The sequence below is a fragment of the Puma concolor genome, chromosome D4, assembly GCF_028749965.1.
Source record: "Puma concolor isolate L17-30 chromosome D4, mPumCon1.1.hap2, whole genome shotgun sequence".
In the NCBI taxonomy this organism is placed as follows: domain Eukaryota; kingdom Metazoa; phylum Chordata; class Mammalia; order Carnivora; family Felidae; genus Puma; species Puma concolor.
Genome location: NC_141679.1, coordinates 30,849,220 through 30,867,309, shown reverse-complemented (window position 1 = coordinate 30,867,309; position 18,090 = coordinate 30,849,220). Strand labels below are relative to the sequence as shown.

The window sequence follows — 18,090 nt, the reverse complement described above, 5'->3', positions numbered from 1 at the left end:
GCTAGTTATGTAATTAGGTTCTAAATCCAGACATGTTTTGGGTGCGTTGTGATTTCAAAGAAAAACAAAAAGTAAATAGATTACTGGTTTCCGAGTTGTCTTTGATTTATGTATTTTATGGGTCTGATAGCCACCAATCCTATTTACCACAGACATTTCTGTAATGCAGTAATTGATACAAACACTTCGTTTTGTGTCTTCAAGCATTCAATTTCTAGTTCAGCAGAAGAATTTGTGTAGTCCATTAGTTTGTTACTAGGTTTTATGTAAGACTAAGTAGGTCACCACTGCTTTGTCAAAGTTATTTAAAAATAACTGCTGTGTTTTATAACCAGTACTGCCTGCCGTCTTTGACTCCCAGGGACACCTTTAATATCACATTCTAAATGAATGGGGTCCCCTGGAGTTATGTGACGCAGGCACACTCCCTCCCTCAGGTATGTGTCTTGAATGTCAGGGCAGCACAGGAAACTAGAATTTAAATCAGTAGCCCATGGATCAAATAAACTTTCAACAACATCTCAAGTTTTATGTGACTTACATTCTCACAGTCAAAAGGAGCCCTGGTTTGCTTTCTTGTATAATGAAACACGGTGGCTTTCTGAGAAATTTGAGGACTAGTTAGTATACTAATTCAGATATTAATTAGTATATCTTTTTTTTCCTGTATTAGGCAACAAGGTATAGAACTTAATGTTGTTTTGGGTTTGAGTCCAGTGACTATTAATAAAGGTGATCAAGTTCGTTGCCACAGGCTCTGAGGCAGCTTGATCAGGCCTCACTTTAGGCGGGTAATGTGCAGAGGAGATGATCAAGAGATGGAGGGTATAAATGACCCCTGGGAACTGCTAATGCAGGCAGGTATACCTCTCCTTATGCTAGGGTTCCCTTCTCTCTACTTCCACTTCCTTTAAAAAGAGAGGTGAAAAACTTAGAGGGCCTTGGAAATGGTCCACTCTAACATTCTATTGTTATTTGTCAGCTTAGTTTTTTTCCTTTTTATCAGATATTATATCCAAAGCCTAATTAATTAGCAGGAACTATAAGTCAAAGACTCCTTTTCTTGCTCTATATTTAATTTTATTCGAGAGTCAACAGCTTCTGATTTTCAAGTTAAACATCTTTAATTTGTAGCTGATTTTGAATATTATTGCATATAAAAAAGGTTTATAAAAGTAATTGTGACTTCATTTTAATGCAGCTTCTAATAGGTTCTCCTTATGAGTAGAAATTGCCTTTAAACTACATTTTATTGTATCACTCTGTTAAGAGCATATAGTTCAAATAGCATGATATATATTGAGTATTTTGAATTCAAAGAAATATAACTAATCATAGTCTTGGAATTAGAATTTAAATAGCTATAATTTTTTTAAATGAGGGTTTTTTGTTTGATACGGTAGCCTTCTCATTTTCCATTCATATTTCAGTGGTTTAAATTTTGAAAGCTGAGTTTATAGAGTCATCCCTTTTGAACCAAGAATACCTTGCTGATCAAGAATTTTTACACACAGAGATGGAAAGTACAGCATAGAGAATATAATCAGTAGTAGAACAATAACATTGTATGGTGACAGATTGGGACTACACTTAGGGTGGTGAGCACTGAGTAATGTGTAACATTGTCAACTTCGTTATGTTGGACACCTGAAACTAATAAAACATTGTCAACTACAACAACAACAAAAAATCCTTGGTTGCATGCTGTCTGGCTCAGTGAGCAGGGATAACACCTCTCAGAGGCCACCAGCTTGTCTTTGTCTCAGAAATTAGATACTCTGTTTATTTTGCTTAGCATGACCTGCCCGCTGCAACTGAGGGTGAGGCTACAGAATAGAACAGAAATTTTATGGGTTTTCTTTTTATTGAAAGAAGAATTTTTTCCTCAAAATTTTGAATTTTGTTGTATCAGGAACATTCATCTTTTAATCCAAATTCAGAAGAATTTGAAAGTGAAGATATTTATGAAGTGGTGGGATTTGTTTGGGATAAGCTAACCTATGATTTACTTCTTTATTATTTATTTAAGGACCATTGCTTGGTGGTGTTGATCATTAGATCAGCTGACTAACTTATTAAAGTTAGTATGATTACTTTGAAGTCTTCATTATTTAGCTGTGCATGGATAGGATGATTGATGAACACATAGCCCACCTTCTTTGAAAACTATTAAGTGGAACAAAATCTAAATATAATAATGCTCTTTTGGGTTACCTCCTGATATTTTTAATTAGGAAATTGGATCGGAAATTGTTCTCTTATTTGCATCTTTATTCTTAAAAGCTTTCCTTTGGATTTTAGGCAATGCAGTATGACTTCCTTAATTTCAACACATTTAACCTTGATGAATATGAACACTATGAAGTAAGTTTTAAAGGATACTGCTTTTAACTCCTTTATTCATGTTTTACTTACAGAGGTAATATTCTTGTTTTTTGAAGAGGTGAACAATTTAGATATGTATAGAGAAAAAAAGGCAAGTCTTTATCCTCTTACCCCCATTCTGAAGTTCCAGTTCTTAGTGGTGATTTGTATATTTGATGCATCTTTCCCAGAGTGCATGAATGTGCTCCTGGGCATTTTTCTTTCATGTTTAATTTTTTTAGTACTGATAATTTTCATAGAGTGATTAAATGAGGAGATTTAAAAACCCTTAGCATAGGATCTGGTGAGGTGAATAAAAGTCTTTATACATCTAATTACCTCTGGAAAATGTTTTTATCATAACCTTTTGTTTGTATGAAGTCAAGACACTTCTGGGTGCAAATTACAGAAAGTAAATACAAATGGCTTAAATAAAAAAGGGGACATTTATTGATTTACATAAATAAAAAGTCTAGGAGCAGGTGTAACTTCATGTATGACCAGATGAATGTACTCAGATACTCGCCAGAAAAAAACTAGTTTTGTTACCAGGCCAGCCCTCCCCAGTAGTGACGGCGACCAGCATCTTTGATTGACTCACTGGGCAAACTCATCAGAAGAAACCCACAAGTTCCTCATTGGCCTGCCTTATTAGATCATGTGCCTTGCTCTGAGCTAGACTGTGTTCCTGGTGAGGGTAGTTGTTGGGTGGATCATCTCAGTAGTTGGAGGGGTATGCTGGGATCAGCCCTGTCAAACCACACAGACAATAAAAGAGAGAAAGAGAAAGAAGAAAGTCCAGGAAGGCAAAACAATAGATGTCCTCTACATTTGTAAATGTAGTATATTTTAAAGAGTAAGTAATTTGATTCTGCCATTCCACCCTTTAAATAGTAAGATGCTATCATGCTAAAGGTCTTTTTTGCCAAGAGTACTTGTGGAATCTTGTCTTTTTATCCTACTGTAGTTATCTGGAGCAGGCATTCTCACCAATAATGGAGTGATTCCAACAGACAGCATTTTTATGCAACAGTGTCTGGAATCCTCAGATAACTGTCCTTTCACAATTTCTAGAGTATTATTTTTTTTAATTTTTCAAAAAAATTTATTTAGAGAGAGAGAGAGTGGGCGAGGGGCAGAGAGAGAGGAGAGAGAGAATCCCAAGCAGGTTCCACACTGTCAGCGCAGAGTCTGACGTGGGCTCGATCTCAAGAACCTTGAGATCATGACCTGAGCCAAAATTCAAGAGCTGGACACCCAACTGACTGAGTCAGCGAGGTGCCCCTAGAGCACCTATTATTTTAAACTTTTAGGTATAACTGAACTGTTCTAATAGTTACGGTTAGTCATTACTGTGATGTACCAAAGATCTAAAACATACCATGATTGATTCATTCGGGCCAACCGTATCTTTACTTCTCTGTAATACCAGTATGTTTCTGAAGTACAATATATATTTAATGCACATCCTAAACTGATAAATATAACTTATTTATTAGTACCATTATTTTTGTGCTTGTCCTCATAAAATTAAACATTTAAAATAAAATATACTTTCTCTTTCTAGGCAAATAAAACTACTAAGAACACCAGTTGGTGTTCCTTGAGTGGAGCAGAGTGATGCTTTTATGTGTTACTGAGGAGTAATATAGGTGCTAATTAGCTTCCCTCTCACTAATGCAGAAATTGCAGTGTTGGGGGTAGTAGCAAGGTTGCCCCCATATGCTGTTTACTTTAGTGAAACTGCACTGAAACTCAAGGAGCTGTTTAAGTAGCTACAAGCCATGGATAGTTTTGTTTCTCTACAGATATTTAGAAATTTTGGAGTAGTGTCTTTCATTGATTCCCCGATGCCCATTTTTTCCTATTACATTACTTTTATGAATTCAAGATGCATCTTATAATATGTGATGTCTGCAATTCAGTAAAATCTAATCACGTTTCTCATAATAAAATCTCTAGATTTCTGATTCCATTTCAAAGTTGGAATACCTGGACATGTTTTCATTCTTGCTTAGGCCTTTTAGTATGGAGCAAGGGTTCATTAATTCCCCTCACTGATAATTAAGTCAAATGAATTGGATTTGGGTTACCTGACCGGCAACTCCAGTTGTAGATATTCAGGCAACTCCCAGTTTATTGCTTACTTGTTCTTAGGTGCGCATAAGTATACCCCAATTGCTTGTTTTTATTGCTAGTTCTCTCCTCCACTATCAAGTCTTCTACTTCCTGCTTCAGTTTTTGTGTATCCATTTCTATTATTGTTAAAGTTGAGCTGTATTTATCCTACAATAATTATGATGGTAACTCAGTTGAAAGGACTTAGTAACAGGAAGTAAGGTGTTTTAAATATCAGTTTATGTTCACGCTTTTTTCTAAAGCTGTACTGTGAAATTAGTGTACTTGTAATTTTGTGGTGGGTTTAGTGCAAATTCTTCATTGACCCTTTTACTAAATAGCTAACAAAATGATGGAAGTATGTGTCTCTAGAAATAAAGTGTAAATATCAAGAAATCAGAAGGTTTTTTTCCCCCCCCTTTGTTCAAGGAGTCAAGATTGCTCATGTTGGAAGCCACGTAGTCATTCAGGGAAATAGGAAAGTTTCTAAGATCCTTCATAATAAAAAGTTTGCTTTCTTATTAATTAGCAGCAATTATATGAGAATTTACCTGGATAAAATAATTAAAACACTTAGGTATATTTTGAATAGCAGCAGTTAGTTCTGTTTTCCAAAGGCTGACTATCCAAGCAAAGGAACACTGTTTTTAAAAACATGATTAGAAAAATAAATAAATAAAAATAAAAATAAAAACATGATTAGGATCAGAAGAAGTTAACTACTCCCAGGGAGTACTCATAGCAGGCTAAATTTTAGTTTCCTATCTCATGGTCATTTATAAACTGATTCTGTGCTAAAATAAATGGATTTGAAGTCCTTCAGACACTCAGTATTGGGAAGGAGTGTGGACGGGAGATTCAGTCTAAAAATGAATTGTACTGGTCTTCCCTTTGCAGAAAGCAGAAAATGGAGATTTAAATTGGATAATACCAGACCGATTTATTGCCTTCTGTGGACCTCATTCAAGAACCAGACTTGAAAGTGGTATGCAAAAATAATGGGACCTAGTATCGTTTTGTTATTAAAAGTATCTATCCTGTATTTTCTTTTGAAAGAGGCCAAAGGTCTGTCTTAATTATTTAAATATACTTGGTCGTTTTTATTCTGCCAGGCTTTTAACTTTTTGAATTAATGCTTTTATAGTTATAATCAAATTGGTATTCCACCCCCAGGTCAGATACTCTTTCCACCCAATTACAGGTGAAATTGTTAGGCATTGTTTTCTTTCTGCATTTGACAATATCTGGTGAATTTTTTTATGTAGGTTACCACCAACATTCTCCTGAGGCTTATATTCCATATTTTAAGAATCACAACGTTACTACTATTATTCGTCTGAATAAAAGGATGTATGATGCCAAACGCTTTACGAATGCTGGTTTCGATCACTATGACCTTTTCTTTGCGGATGGCAGCACCCCTACTGATGCCATCGTCAAAGAATTTTTGGATATTTGTGAAAATGCGGAGGGTGCCATTGCAGTACATTGTAAAGGTATGTTCCTAGGATTGGTTAAAGATGCTGGACACATATGTATGTACGTTTAGAAACACACCATGCCCCTTTAGGTTATATGCCAGGATACATGAAGCTGCCTTTGTTGTTGTTGTTTGTAAGTTGCTGTTTTCTTAAAACCACTTTATTGAGGTATGATTGACATTAAAAAGCTGTGCATATATCGAATGCCTTTAAAACCCTAATTTTGGGGTGCCTGGGTGGCTCAGTTGGTTAAGCATCCAACTCTTGGTTTCAGCTCAGCCCATGATCTCCTGGTCATGGGAATGAGCCCCATGTCAGCCTCTGCACTGAGTGCGGAGCCTTCTTAGAGTTCTCCCTTTCCCTCTCCCTCTGCCCCTCCCCTGCTCTTCCGCTTTCGCTTTCGCTTTCTCTTCCTCTTCCTCTCTTTCACACTCTCAAAAAAGACATCCTAATTTCATATGAAAAGTGTCATAAATTAACTTGTATTCATTGGTAACCCTGCAAAGGCTTATCTATCACATTGAAATGCATTCATTTATTCCTCGAATATTTACTCAGTGCTCTCTGTTTGGTATGTTCTAGAATATGTCAATGAGCAGAGCAGACTCTTAAGAGCTTGTCTTTGTGGTGCTTATATTCTTTTTTTTTTTTTTTTAATTTTTTTTTTTTTTCAACGTTTATTTATTTTTGGGACAGAGAGAGACAGAGCATGAACGGGGGAGGGGCAGAGAGAGAGGGAGACACAGAATCGGAAACAGGCTCCAGGCTCTGAGCCATCAGCCCAGAGCCTGATGCGGGGCTCGAACTCACAGACCGCGAGATCGTGACCTGGCTGAAGTCGGACGCTTAACCGACTGCGCCACCCAGGCGCCCCTGTGGTGCTTATATTCTAACAAGTTTCTGTGTTTTTAGCAGTTAAAGCAGTGCTTTAGCACTTAGTAAGTATTTATTGAATGAATGACTGTGTAATAATATACTGTATGATGTACTAGGATTTCATTACTTTCCATTTCAGTAATGGAAAGAACAGAGAGAAGATTAGTAAGGAAATAGAGGATTTGAACAACACAGTAAAACCAACTTAGAAATAACAGACACACCCGGAACACTGACCCCCAAAAAGGGAGCACACATTTGTCTTAAGGATACCCACGACATGGTAGTAATGGTCGCACAGCAATGAGTTGGTTAATGCCACTGAAATGGACACTTAACAATGGTGACCATGATCTCCAGACACCAGCCCTAAAGAAACGTAGATCTCTGAATTATCTGACAAGGAATTTAAAACAGCTGACTTTATTTTTTTTTATTTTTATTATTTTTTTTTAATATATGAAATTTATTGTCAAATTGGTTTCCATACAACACCCAGTGCTCATCCCAAAAGGTGCCCTCCTCAATACCCATCACCCACCCTCCCCTCCCTCCCACCCCCCATCAACCCTCAGTTTGTTCTCAGTTTTTAACAGTCTCTTATGCTTTGGCTCTCTCCCACTCTAACCTCTTTTTTTTTTTTCTTTTCTTCCCCTCCCCCATGGGTTTCTGTTAAGGTTCTCAGGATCCACATAAGAGTGAAACCATATGGTATCTGTCTTTCTCTGTATGGCTTATTTCACTTAGCATCACACTCTCCAGTTCCATCCACGTTGCTACAAAAGGCCATATTTCATTTTTTCTCATTGCCACATAGTATTCCATTGTGTATATAAACCACAATTTCTTTATCCATTCATCAGTTGATGGACATTTAGGCTCTTTCCATAATTTGGCTATTGTTGAGAGTGCTGCTATAAACATTGGGGTACACGTGCCCCTATGCATCAGTACTCCTGTATCCCTTGGGTAAATTCCTAGCAGTGCTATTGCTGGGTCATAGGGTAGGTCTATTTTTAATTTTCTGAGGAACCTCCACACTGCTTTCCAGAGCGGCTGCACCAGTTTGCATTCCCACCAACAGTGCAAGAGGGTTCCCGTTTCTCCACATCCTCTCCAGCATCTATAGTCTCCTGATTTGTTCATTTTGGCCACTCTGACTGGCGTGAGGTGATATCTGAGTGTGGTTTTGATTTGTATTTCCCTGATAAGGAGCGACGTTGAACATCTTTTCATGTGTCTGTTGGCCATCCGGATGTCTTCTTTAGAGAAGTGTCTATTCATGTTTTAAAACAGCTGACTTTAAAAATTAGGGGCTTCTGGCTGGCTCACCCAGAGTGTGCAACTCTTGATCTCAGGGTTGTGAGTTCAAGCACCACCTTGGGTGTGAAGCCTACTTTAAGTAAACTGAAAAAAATGCTCAGTGAGCTAAAAGGAAACATAAGGAAGTAAGTGAAACCAGAAAAATGATGCATGAACAAAGATGGTAAATTTTATGTCAGGTCTATTTTACCACAATTTAAAAAAAATAAATAATTATGGGGCGCCTGGGTGGCTCAGTCGGTTGAGCTTCCGACTTCGGCTCAGGTCACGATCTCACCATCTGTGAGTTCGAGCCCCATGTCGGGCTCTGTGCTGACAGCTCAGAGCCTGGAGCCTGCTTTGGATTCTGTGTCTCCCTTTCTCTCTAACCCTCCCCCGCTCATGCTCTGTCTCTGTCTCAAAAATAAAATAAACCATTAAAACAAATTTTTTTTTTTTTAAATAAAAAAATAAATAATTAAAACAAAATCCAACCTTGGTTATTTCATTTATTTTTTTTTTATTTTTTTAAAAAAATTTTTTTTTTTTCAACGTTTATTTATTTTTGAGACAGAGAGAGACAGAGCATGAACGGGGGAGGGGCAGAGAGAGAGGGAGACACAGAATCGGAAACCGGCTCCAGACTCCGAGCCATCAGCCCAGAGCCTGACGCGGGGCTCGAACTCACGGACCGCGAGATCGTGACCTGGCTGAAGTCGGACGCTTAACCGACTGCGCCACCCAGGCGCCCCTCATTTTTTTTTTAATTACAATAAGCAATTGAGGTTATGCTCAGCTGAGCTCCTCATTCAGGGTGGTTTTGCCCCCCAGAGAACATTTGGCAATGTCTGAAGACATTTTTTTTTGTTTTGTTTTGTTTTCACAGCTTGGTGGGAAGATGCTACTGGCATCTGGTGGGTATAGGCCAGTGATGCTCTTAAACAGCCTACAGTGCACAGGAGAGCCCCCATACCAGCCCCCAAATTCAGTAGTGCTGAGGTTGAGAAACCCGGAAGTTGACCGGGGACCAGTTAAAAACCTGAAGAGGATTTGATAGGATTGGATCTTTGTTTCGGGAAGAAAACTGATGATACTATAAAGCGTGGATTATCATATGCAAAGTGAGGTTATCTAGGGAGTGTATTAATTTGCTTGGGGTACCACGTCAGAATCCCACAGACTGTGTAGTTTGAACAGAAGTTATTTTTTCACAGTTTGAGAAGCTAGAAATTCAAGATCAGGGTGTTGGCAAAGGTTGGATTCTGATGAGGCCTCTTCCTGGGTTTCAGACAGCTGCCTTCTTTTTCCTATGTGTACACTCACTCCTGGTGTCTCTTCCTCTTCTTTAAAAAAAAATTTTTTTTTTTCAACGTTTATTTATTTTTGGGACAGAGAGAGACAGAGCATGAACGGGGGAGAGGCAGAGAGAGAGGGAGACACAGAATCGGAAACAGGCTCCAGGCTCTGAGCCATCAGCCCAGAGCCTGACGCGGGGCTCGAACTCACGGACCGCGAGATCGTGACCTGGCTGAAGTCGGACGCTTAACCGACTGCGCCACCCAGGCGCCCCTAAAAACATTTTTTTTAATGTTTATTTAATTTTAAGAGAGAGAGACAAAGCGTGAGCAAAGTGAGGTGGGGTGGTGGGGGGCAGAGAGAGAGGGAGACACAGAATCTGAAGCAGGCTCCAGGCTCTGAGCTGTCAGCACAGAGCCTTACATGGGGCTCAACCCACGAACCATGAAATCATGACCTGAGCCGAAGTTGGATGCTTAACTGACTGAGCCACCCAGGTGCCCCGTGTCTCTTCCTCTTCTAAGGACACCAGTCCTACTGGATTAGGGGCCTTGCCCACATGACCTTGTATAACCTTAATTGACTCCATAAAAGTCCTTTCCCCAGAGATAGTCACATTGGGAAATATGACTTTAATATGGATTTTGAGGGGCACAGGGAGTGGGGGACCCAATTCAGTCCATAACATTGTTTCGCATGTAAAATCCCAGCAGCCTCCAAAAACTTAACTCATTCCAACATCAGTTCCAGATCCAAAGTCTCATCTAAATGTCGTCTAAGTCATGTAATGGGTGACACTCCAGGTACAATTCATCCTGAGGCAGAATTCCTCCCGGTCTGTGAACTTGTGGAACCTGGCAAGTTAAGTGCATCTAAAATGCAGTAGTGGGACGTGCATAGGGTAGATGTTCCCATTCCAAATGACAGAAATCAGAAAAAAGAAAGGGCTTGACAGGTCCCAAGCAAGTCCAAAACCTGGCAAGGCAAATGCTGTTAGATGTTAAGGCTCAGAAATAATGCTCTGGCTCCATTCTCTGTCATGCAGGCCCACTGGGGTAGCAGCCCTGTCCCTGAGCTCGGGCAGAAACAGCCTGGCCACTGACCACAGAGGTGACCCCCACCCTCTGAAACTCAGGAGTAGACAGCCTTGCCCCTGGGCTTATGGTGGCAGTGACAGCTCTGTTGGCCCCTTGGGGGTATGTTTCTCTTTTCTTGAAGAGAAACATGAGATATGTTTTTAGTGAGATGTTTCTGTTAGTCCTGTTTAGAACCCCAGGAATTTGAAAGCCTTTATTTCATCCTGTATGTATCCCCTTTGTTTCATCCTGGCAGTGTGTCTGCTGGTATAATCAATCCCATCACTATTTTTGGCTTCTGCTGAAATGGCTGATTAAATCCATAGGTAATCAGTTTATGGAATAGATCGTTGACTATACCCTTGGTGTTCTCTCTAGAACACACCTTCTCACTCTGCAATATGGATAGGCCTAGAATTTTCTAAATGTATAGTTTCTGTTTTGCTTAACAATTCCTTCTTCAGTTGATTTGTCTTCTCTCACATTTTACTATAATCAGTAAGGAGAAACCAGGCTGTACTTTCAATACTTGGCTTATAAATCTCTTTTGCTAAATATCCAGGGTTGTCACTTACAACTTCTACCTTCCATAAAGCAATAAAACAATTTAGCCAGGTTTTTTTTTCTTTTTCTTTCTCTTTCTTTCTCTTTTTCTTCTCTTTTCTCTCCTTCTTTCCTTCCTTCCTTTCTTTCTTCCTTTTTTTTTTTTTTTTTTTTTTTTTTTTGCCATTTTCTAACAAGGATTGCCTTTCTTCTGGTTTCCAATAACATGTTCCTCATTCCCATCTGAGTCAGAGCCAGAGCCAGAGTCACTGTTAATGCTCATATTCCTACCAACAGTCCCTTCAAGGCAATCTAGGGTTTTGCTAACATTGTGCTTTAAAACTTCCAGAGCTTTTACAATTACAACTCCAAAGCCACTTACACATTTTTATATATTGTCACTGTAACACACCACTTCACAGTACCAGAATCTGTATAAGCAAGGGTTTTCTAGAGAAACAAGCAATGGCATGTGTATATATAGAAAGAGATTAATTGTAAACAATTGGCTTGGGTGAATTGAAGGCTAGCAAGTACAAAATCTGCCATATGAGGTGACAGACTGGACACTTGGGAGAGCTTATGGTGCAGCTGAGGTCTGAAAGCATACTGCTAGGGAATTCTCTCTAGCTTGGGGAAGATGGCCTTTGTTCTCTTCAGACCATCAACTGATTGGGTGAGGCCCACCCACATTATGGAGGTAATCTACTTACTCATAGTCCAGCAATCTAAATGGCAGTGTCATCCAAATACACCTGCCAGACTGACCTACAAAATTAACCATCACAGCAGGTAATGATAGTAGTCTGGATGGGAGTAAAGAAAGGATAGCAGGAATAGAGTTAAAAAAGAAATCTATATAAGGGTGCCTGGGTGGTTTAGTTGGTTAAGCATCCAACTTCGGCTCGGGTCATGAGCTCACGGTTTGTGAGTTCAAGCCCTGCATTGGGCTCTGTGCTGACCACTCAGAGCCTGGAGCCTGCTTCGGATTCTGTGTTTCTCTCTCTCTCTCTCTCTCTCTCTCTCTCTCTCTCTCTCTCTCTGCTCCTCTCCTACTTGTGCGCTCTCTCTCTCTCTCTCAAAAACAAACATTTTTTAGGGGCGCCTGGGTGGCGCAGTCGGTTAAGCGTCTGACTTCAGCCAGGTCACGATCTCGCGGTCCGTGAGTTCGAGCCCCGCGTCAGGCTCTGGGCTGATGGCTCAGAGCCTGGAGCCTGTTTCCGATTCTGTGTCTCCCTCTCTCTCTGCCCCTCCCCCGTTCATGCTCTGTCTCTCTCTGTCCCAAAAATAAATAAACGTTGAAAAAAAAAATTAAAAAAAACCAAACATTTTTAAAAAAATTTTTTAAAAATCCATGTGAAAATAGGAATAGAAATAGCGTAGAAAAAAACTGTTAGGGGAGAAAGTATAAGATTCTAAGCCCGTGTGTTTGGAAAGATGATGCTACCATGAACAGAAAACTCGGAGTAGAAAGCAGTACTAACAGTCTCGCTTAGAAAGTGATTTTCAGGGGCGCCTGGGTGGCGCAGTCGGTTAAGCGTCCGACTTCAGCCAGGTCACGATCTCGCGGTCCGTGAGTTCGAGCCCCGCGTCGGGCTCTGGGCTGATGGCTCAGAGCCTGGAGCCTGTTTCCGATTCTGTGTCTCCCTCTCTCTCTGCCCCTCCCCCGTTCATGCTCTGTCTCTCTCTGTCCCAAAAATAAATAAACGTTGAAAAAAAAAAAAATTAAAAAAAAAAAAAAAAAAGAAAGTGATTTTCAGTGTTGACTATGTAGAATCATCTGGGGGGATTTTAGGAATCTCCATGTCCAGGCTGTCTCACATACCAATTAAATCAGAATTCTCCAGTATTTTTTAACACTCTTCAGGTGATTGCCATGTGCATCCAAACTTGAGAACCACTGTTGAGCGGGGAAGCAGAAACCTTTTAAGAAAAATTCTACCTCCCCTACAAAATTCTGGAGTACATGAGACCAGGTCCGTTTGGTTTGTTTCTGTTTCTAGCTGGCCTTGGACGAACGGGCACTCTAATAGCCTGCTACATCATGAAGCATTACAGGATGACAGCAGCCGAGACCATTGCTTGGGTCAGAATCTGCAGACCTGGCTCAGTGATTGGGCCTCAGCAACAGTTTTTGGTGATGTAAGTAGACAGAGAGCTTTTGTAATTCCTGAGGGAACACATGGGCCTGGCAAATGATAGGAAGTAGAGTTTTTCTTAGTCACTAACAACAGATAGTCTAGTAGGAGAAAGTTGTTTGCATGTGTCCTTCTGGAAAGCTATGTTTTGATGTTATTTAAATGCTCTAGGAAACAGGCAAGCCTCTGGTTGGAAGGTGACTATTTTCGTCAAAAGTTAAGGGGTCAGGAGAATGGAAAACACAGAGCAGCTGTCTCAAAACTCCTCTTGGCTGTTGATGACATTTCAATCAATGGGGTCGAGAATCAAGACAAGCAAGAACCTGAACTGGTAATCGAACCATCCCTATCGTGCTGTTGTCATTGTTTTCAGTGCTGTTGAGGACCATATAGGGCATGGGGGAAATTGTAGATAAAAATAATAAAGCACGTTTTTGAGGGATTATCATCACACATTTTTTTAATACTTACAGCTCCCTCTAGGAAACTTTTACTCAAAATAATTCAAATAAGGTCATATGGCCATAAAATGGAAGGTTTTTTTTTATTTTGTCTTTTTGTTTATTTACTCACTAGGCACTGGTGGTAAAAAGAGGTATGTGAAGGAAGCCCTTTAGATGGACCTAATGACATTTCCCCGTGCACCTGCACCCCCAACCCGGCGTTTTTTCCATTTCATGACTGTTGATTTAGGGAACTAGTTGTTCTCAAATGGAAAAGTTTATAAAGAACCAAGCAAAAGTTTAGGGGTAGTGGTACTATATTAAGTGGTGGTGAGTGGATTGTGAAATTTTACAAAGAATGTTTTCATTATTGGAAACCCATCATGCCTCTTCACTGTCAGTATGTTTTATAACAAGAGTGCTGTTGGGTTCTGTGTCTGTGAATGTCAACTTTTGGTTGTCTTGAAATGTGACCCGTGTTTATTTTTGAAAGCAGCAAAACACTGTAGAGTTCAGCAGTTCATTTGTATGTGTCTGTCTGGGTAAACATAGCTGCTATGCTTTTTTGCCTTAATAAGTGCAACTGAAGTCACTAGCTTAGTGTCTCTTTACTTATACAGTACAGTGATGATGACGAAATCCATGGAGTGACACAGGGTGATAGACTTCGTGCCCTGAAAAGCAGAAGACAGTCAAAAACAAACGCTATTCCCCTCACGTGAGTCTGGTTTCCTTTGTGTGGTTGATGTTATTTAATATGTACATGAGCACTTTATCTTGTATGTTTTTCTCAATAGTTGCATGCCCATTATGCCACTTTGAAATGCTTATTTACATTATTTAAAATCCAGGGATGTTGCCCAAGAAGCTCTTGGCCATACTTTATCTACATCTTCTATTGTAACCTCACTAGCCTGTATAGAAAGGAAAGCGTTTTCCCTATGGATAGTCACCACGTGACATCCTCAGGAGAGTGGCAGCAGATGTAAAACCACAGAATGACAGATTTGTCCATAGTTATTAAAATTGTGAATTTCCTTAAATTCACTACCATATTATAGGCAGTTTATTTGGATATGGTAGAATTTAATCTGTGATGACAGTGTGGCTTAATGTCATATTTTAGGGTAACAATGAACTAGATTAAATGATTTTTGTATTAATTTTTGTTGAACTATTTTCAAGTTATAGAAGAAGGTTTAGTATGGAGGTAGGAAGTTTTATAGTTAGTGTGTGTATGTCCACATGTACTTGGTTGTGTAAGTTGTTAGTTGGGATTCAATCTTATGGAATATCCCAGATTGTTAGAGAAATATGTAGAGTTAAAAAACTTGGTCATTACACTTTTTTTCTAGGATATTCTTTCGTAGATGCTGTAATCTAGGCTGTTGGATTTTTTCCTTTTCATTGTGGGCTGTCACATTTCCATTTATGTTTTTTGGTGATGGAGAATGGAGATAAGTCATTTTGTTTATTAGTCAGCATCTTACAATATGGTAAGGACCTGATGGCATCATAAATGTTCATGGTAGAGAAGAACAGGCCTTCTTTTTAATTAACAGTGCGTCTTCACTGGCATCTCCTTGTTATATTAACTAGAATTACACAGAACGCATGTGTCCTCATAGGCTACTCACGGCCTTGGGAGGTTCTTAAAAGACCCAAAGAAAAGAATGGGGTTTTTCAAAAAAGGGCCATGTGAATGAGAGGCGTCAAGTATTGATTGTAGGTATTTACTAAGCATTCTTTGCAGCTTAGTGGTGCATCACAAAACTGAAGAAGCTTTAAGAATAGTGCACTTTATATAATTTATTTAACTTCAAATGCCATTTTGTTTTTAATTTTGTTGTTTTCATCTAAGGCCTGAATGTTTCTTTTTATTTAGAAATATTGTAGTCCCTCCAGATAATCATCCTGAAGCGGTAAGAGACATGGTAGAGGAAATAGGTACTGCCCTGGAGCATTGCTCAGACTTCACTGTGCATTTGAGTCTCCTGGGAGCTTGTGAAAATGCAGATTATGGTTATTGGGCCTGGTCTGTGATTCTGCATTTCTAGCAAGCTTCCAGGTTTTGAGGCACTGCTGGTCCAGGGACCACGCTTTGAGTCGCAAACCCTAAAAATGGGTGATTTGTGGGTTGCTTTTAGTCATGCCTAGGTGTTTTGTTTTTACAAATCTGCAACATCAGTTTATTTCTCAGTAACTTCTGATCAGAAGGCAAGTTGGGAGTTGGGATGGGAATTCTGCTTTGTCTAAAGTTCTGGTTAAATAGGGCTTATGGGAAATTTCCTTTAGTTACTCTGAGTCTGCTCCCTTGTGAATATGCGTTCCAGAAGGTTCACGTCACTTGTTTTCTTTTCTACAGATGAGACGATAAGGCTCTTTCATAGCTGATAGGTTTGTGGTAATATAAAAGAAAACCATGAACAAGACTAAAATTCTAAATACTATTGGAAACCAGCAGGTGACGCTAGGTGTGATTACATTCACTTTGGTGTGTGAGGTTCTCCAGGGTGAAAGCTGAGCAAAGTCAGTGATGGTTGAAGGAAAGACCAGCCTCTGCTATCACATGCTAGTTACAGAGTTACCCACAAAAGAAATAAAGGACATGGCTGGCCCTTTTCCCTGAAGCACTTAGCCTAATTTATAAACCAAGGAAAATGGTAAAAGTGAAAATAAATAAAGCGCTAGTTCAAGTTCCTGTAATTGTAACCCTTAAAACAGTAGAATAGCCCCCAAACTGTCCCCCTCCCATACACATAATCAACAGGCTTTTAGGCCACAGTTTATTTTATTTTACTTTTTTAAATGTTTTTTTATTTATTTTGAGAGAGAGTGCAAGCAGGGGAGGGACAAAGAAAGAGAGGGAGACAGAGAATCTGAGGCAGGTTCCATGTTCTGAGCAGTCAGCATAGAGCCCTACACATGGCCTGAACGCAGGAACCTTGAGATCCAGACCTGAGCTGAAGTTGGATGCTTATCCAGTTAACTGAGCCACCCAGGCGCTCCTAGTCCACACTTTTAAAGGAAAAGACAAAATGTTAAAATCCTTTTAAGCTCTTAAGTGTAAAAACCCTGGGGGGGGGGGGGTTTAGATTTCCCTTCCTTCTTTACAACATTTTACTTACCCTTTCTCTGCTTTTTCAGACCCTCCTTGCTATTAAAATCCTCTTTTATTGTCGTATTTGTAGTTCTTTTGGTCCTAGAAGAAGAGGTCACTTAGGGATTTCCTTTCCCTCCCAAGTGTTTGTTGTTACTTTAGAAATAAAAGTTTCCTAAGATAGAGTTTTTGAACAGCAGCTTGGGTTGAGAAATCTAAATTCAGTCCTTGCCTCCTGATTTTGACTCCTTTATCACTTGTGGGTAACCTATTTTGCTTCACTGTTGGTACTTAGATGAATGAAAATACTTAGGTGAATGAATATAAGATTTTTAAAGTTTTTTTTTAAATGTGTATTTTTTTTTTTAATTTTTTTTTTTTCCAACGTTTATTTATTTTTGGGACAGAGAGAGACAGAGCATGAACAGGGGAGGGTCAGAGAGAGAGGGAGACACAGAATCGGAAACAGGCTCCAGCCCAGAGCCTGACGGGGGGCTCGAACTCACGGACCGCGAGATTGTGACCTGGCTGAAGTCAGACGCTTAACTGACTGCGCCACCCAGGTGCCCCTTTAATGTGTATTTATTTTTGAGAGAGAAAGACAGAGCCTGAGCGGGGGAGGGAGGGAGAGAGAGGGAGACACAGAATCCAAAGCAGGCTCCAGGCTCTAAGCTGTCTGCACAGAGCCCAACACGTGGGGCTGGAACTCAGGAACCTTGAGATCACGACCTGAGCTGAAGTCAGATGCCACACCCAGGAGCCCCAGTGCTGGTGATTCTTTTTTTTTTTTTTTTTTTTTTTTTACACATTTATTTATTTTTGAGAAACAGAGTGAGACAAAGCGTGAGCAGGGGAGGGGCAGAGAGAGAAGGAGACACAGAATCTGAAGCAGGCTTCAGGCTCTGAGCTGTCAGCACAGAGCCCGACGCGGGGCTCGAACTCATGGAGCCATGAGATCATGACCTGAGCCGAAGTCGGATGTTCAACCAACTGAGCCACCCAGGTGCCCCTCCAGTGCTGGTGATTCTTAAGAGCAAGTTTATAGTACACAAAATAGCATTCCAATTACTGTTTTCTATTTTACAAACAGTATTTGGGGGAGGGTTAAAATTGTTAGATATTGTAAAATAGTCCTTTTCTCAGGGAGTCTGTCTGATCCCAACTGCCACGAAGACAGTAAATCATGTAGCGCCATGACCTTGAAGTGATCTGCAGGACATGATGGCACGTATATTATTGTCTGTGCTAAAATAGATTTGGTAGATTTTATAATTTCATCCATGCTGCCTGTCTTTTCTGCATAGTGATGATTTCTGCTAGGTTTGTTGGGGTTAAATGAAATGGTACATAAAG

The 18,090-nt window shown here is 39.8% G+C and overlaps 1 protein-coding gene across 11 annotated transcripts in view; it reads left to right on the top strand.

Annotated features, from left to right (window-relative positions):
- Positions 1–18,090, top strand: part of CDC14B (cell division cycle 14B) — a 108,961-nt gene that overhangs the window by 75,168 nt on the left and 15,703 nt on the right. For all 11 annotated transcript variants that reach the window (XM_025931535.2, XM_025931534.2, XM_025931536.2 and 8 more), the window contains 6 exons: positions 2,302–2,364; positions 5,380–5,467; positions 5,748–5,978; positions 13,060–13,198; positions 13,366–13,525; positions 14,258–14,355. In XM_025931535.2, the coding sequence (XP_025787320.2) occupies positions 2,302–2,364; positions 5,380–5,467; positions 5,748–5,978; positions 13,060–13,198; positions 13,366–13,525; positions 14,258–14,355 (779 nt within the window). The remainder of the gene's footprint in view (positions 1–2,301; positions 2,365–5,379; positions 5,468–5,747; positions 5,979–13,059; positions 13,199–13,365; positions 13,526–14,257; positions 14,356–18,090) is intronic.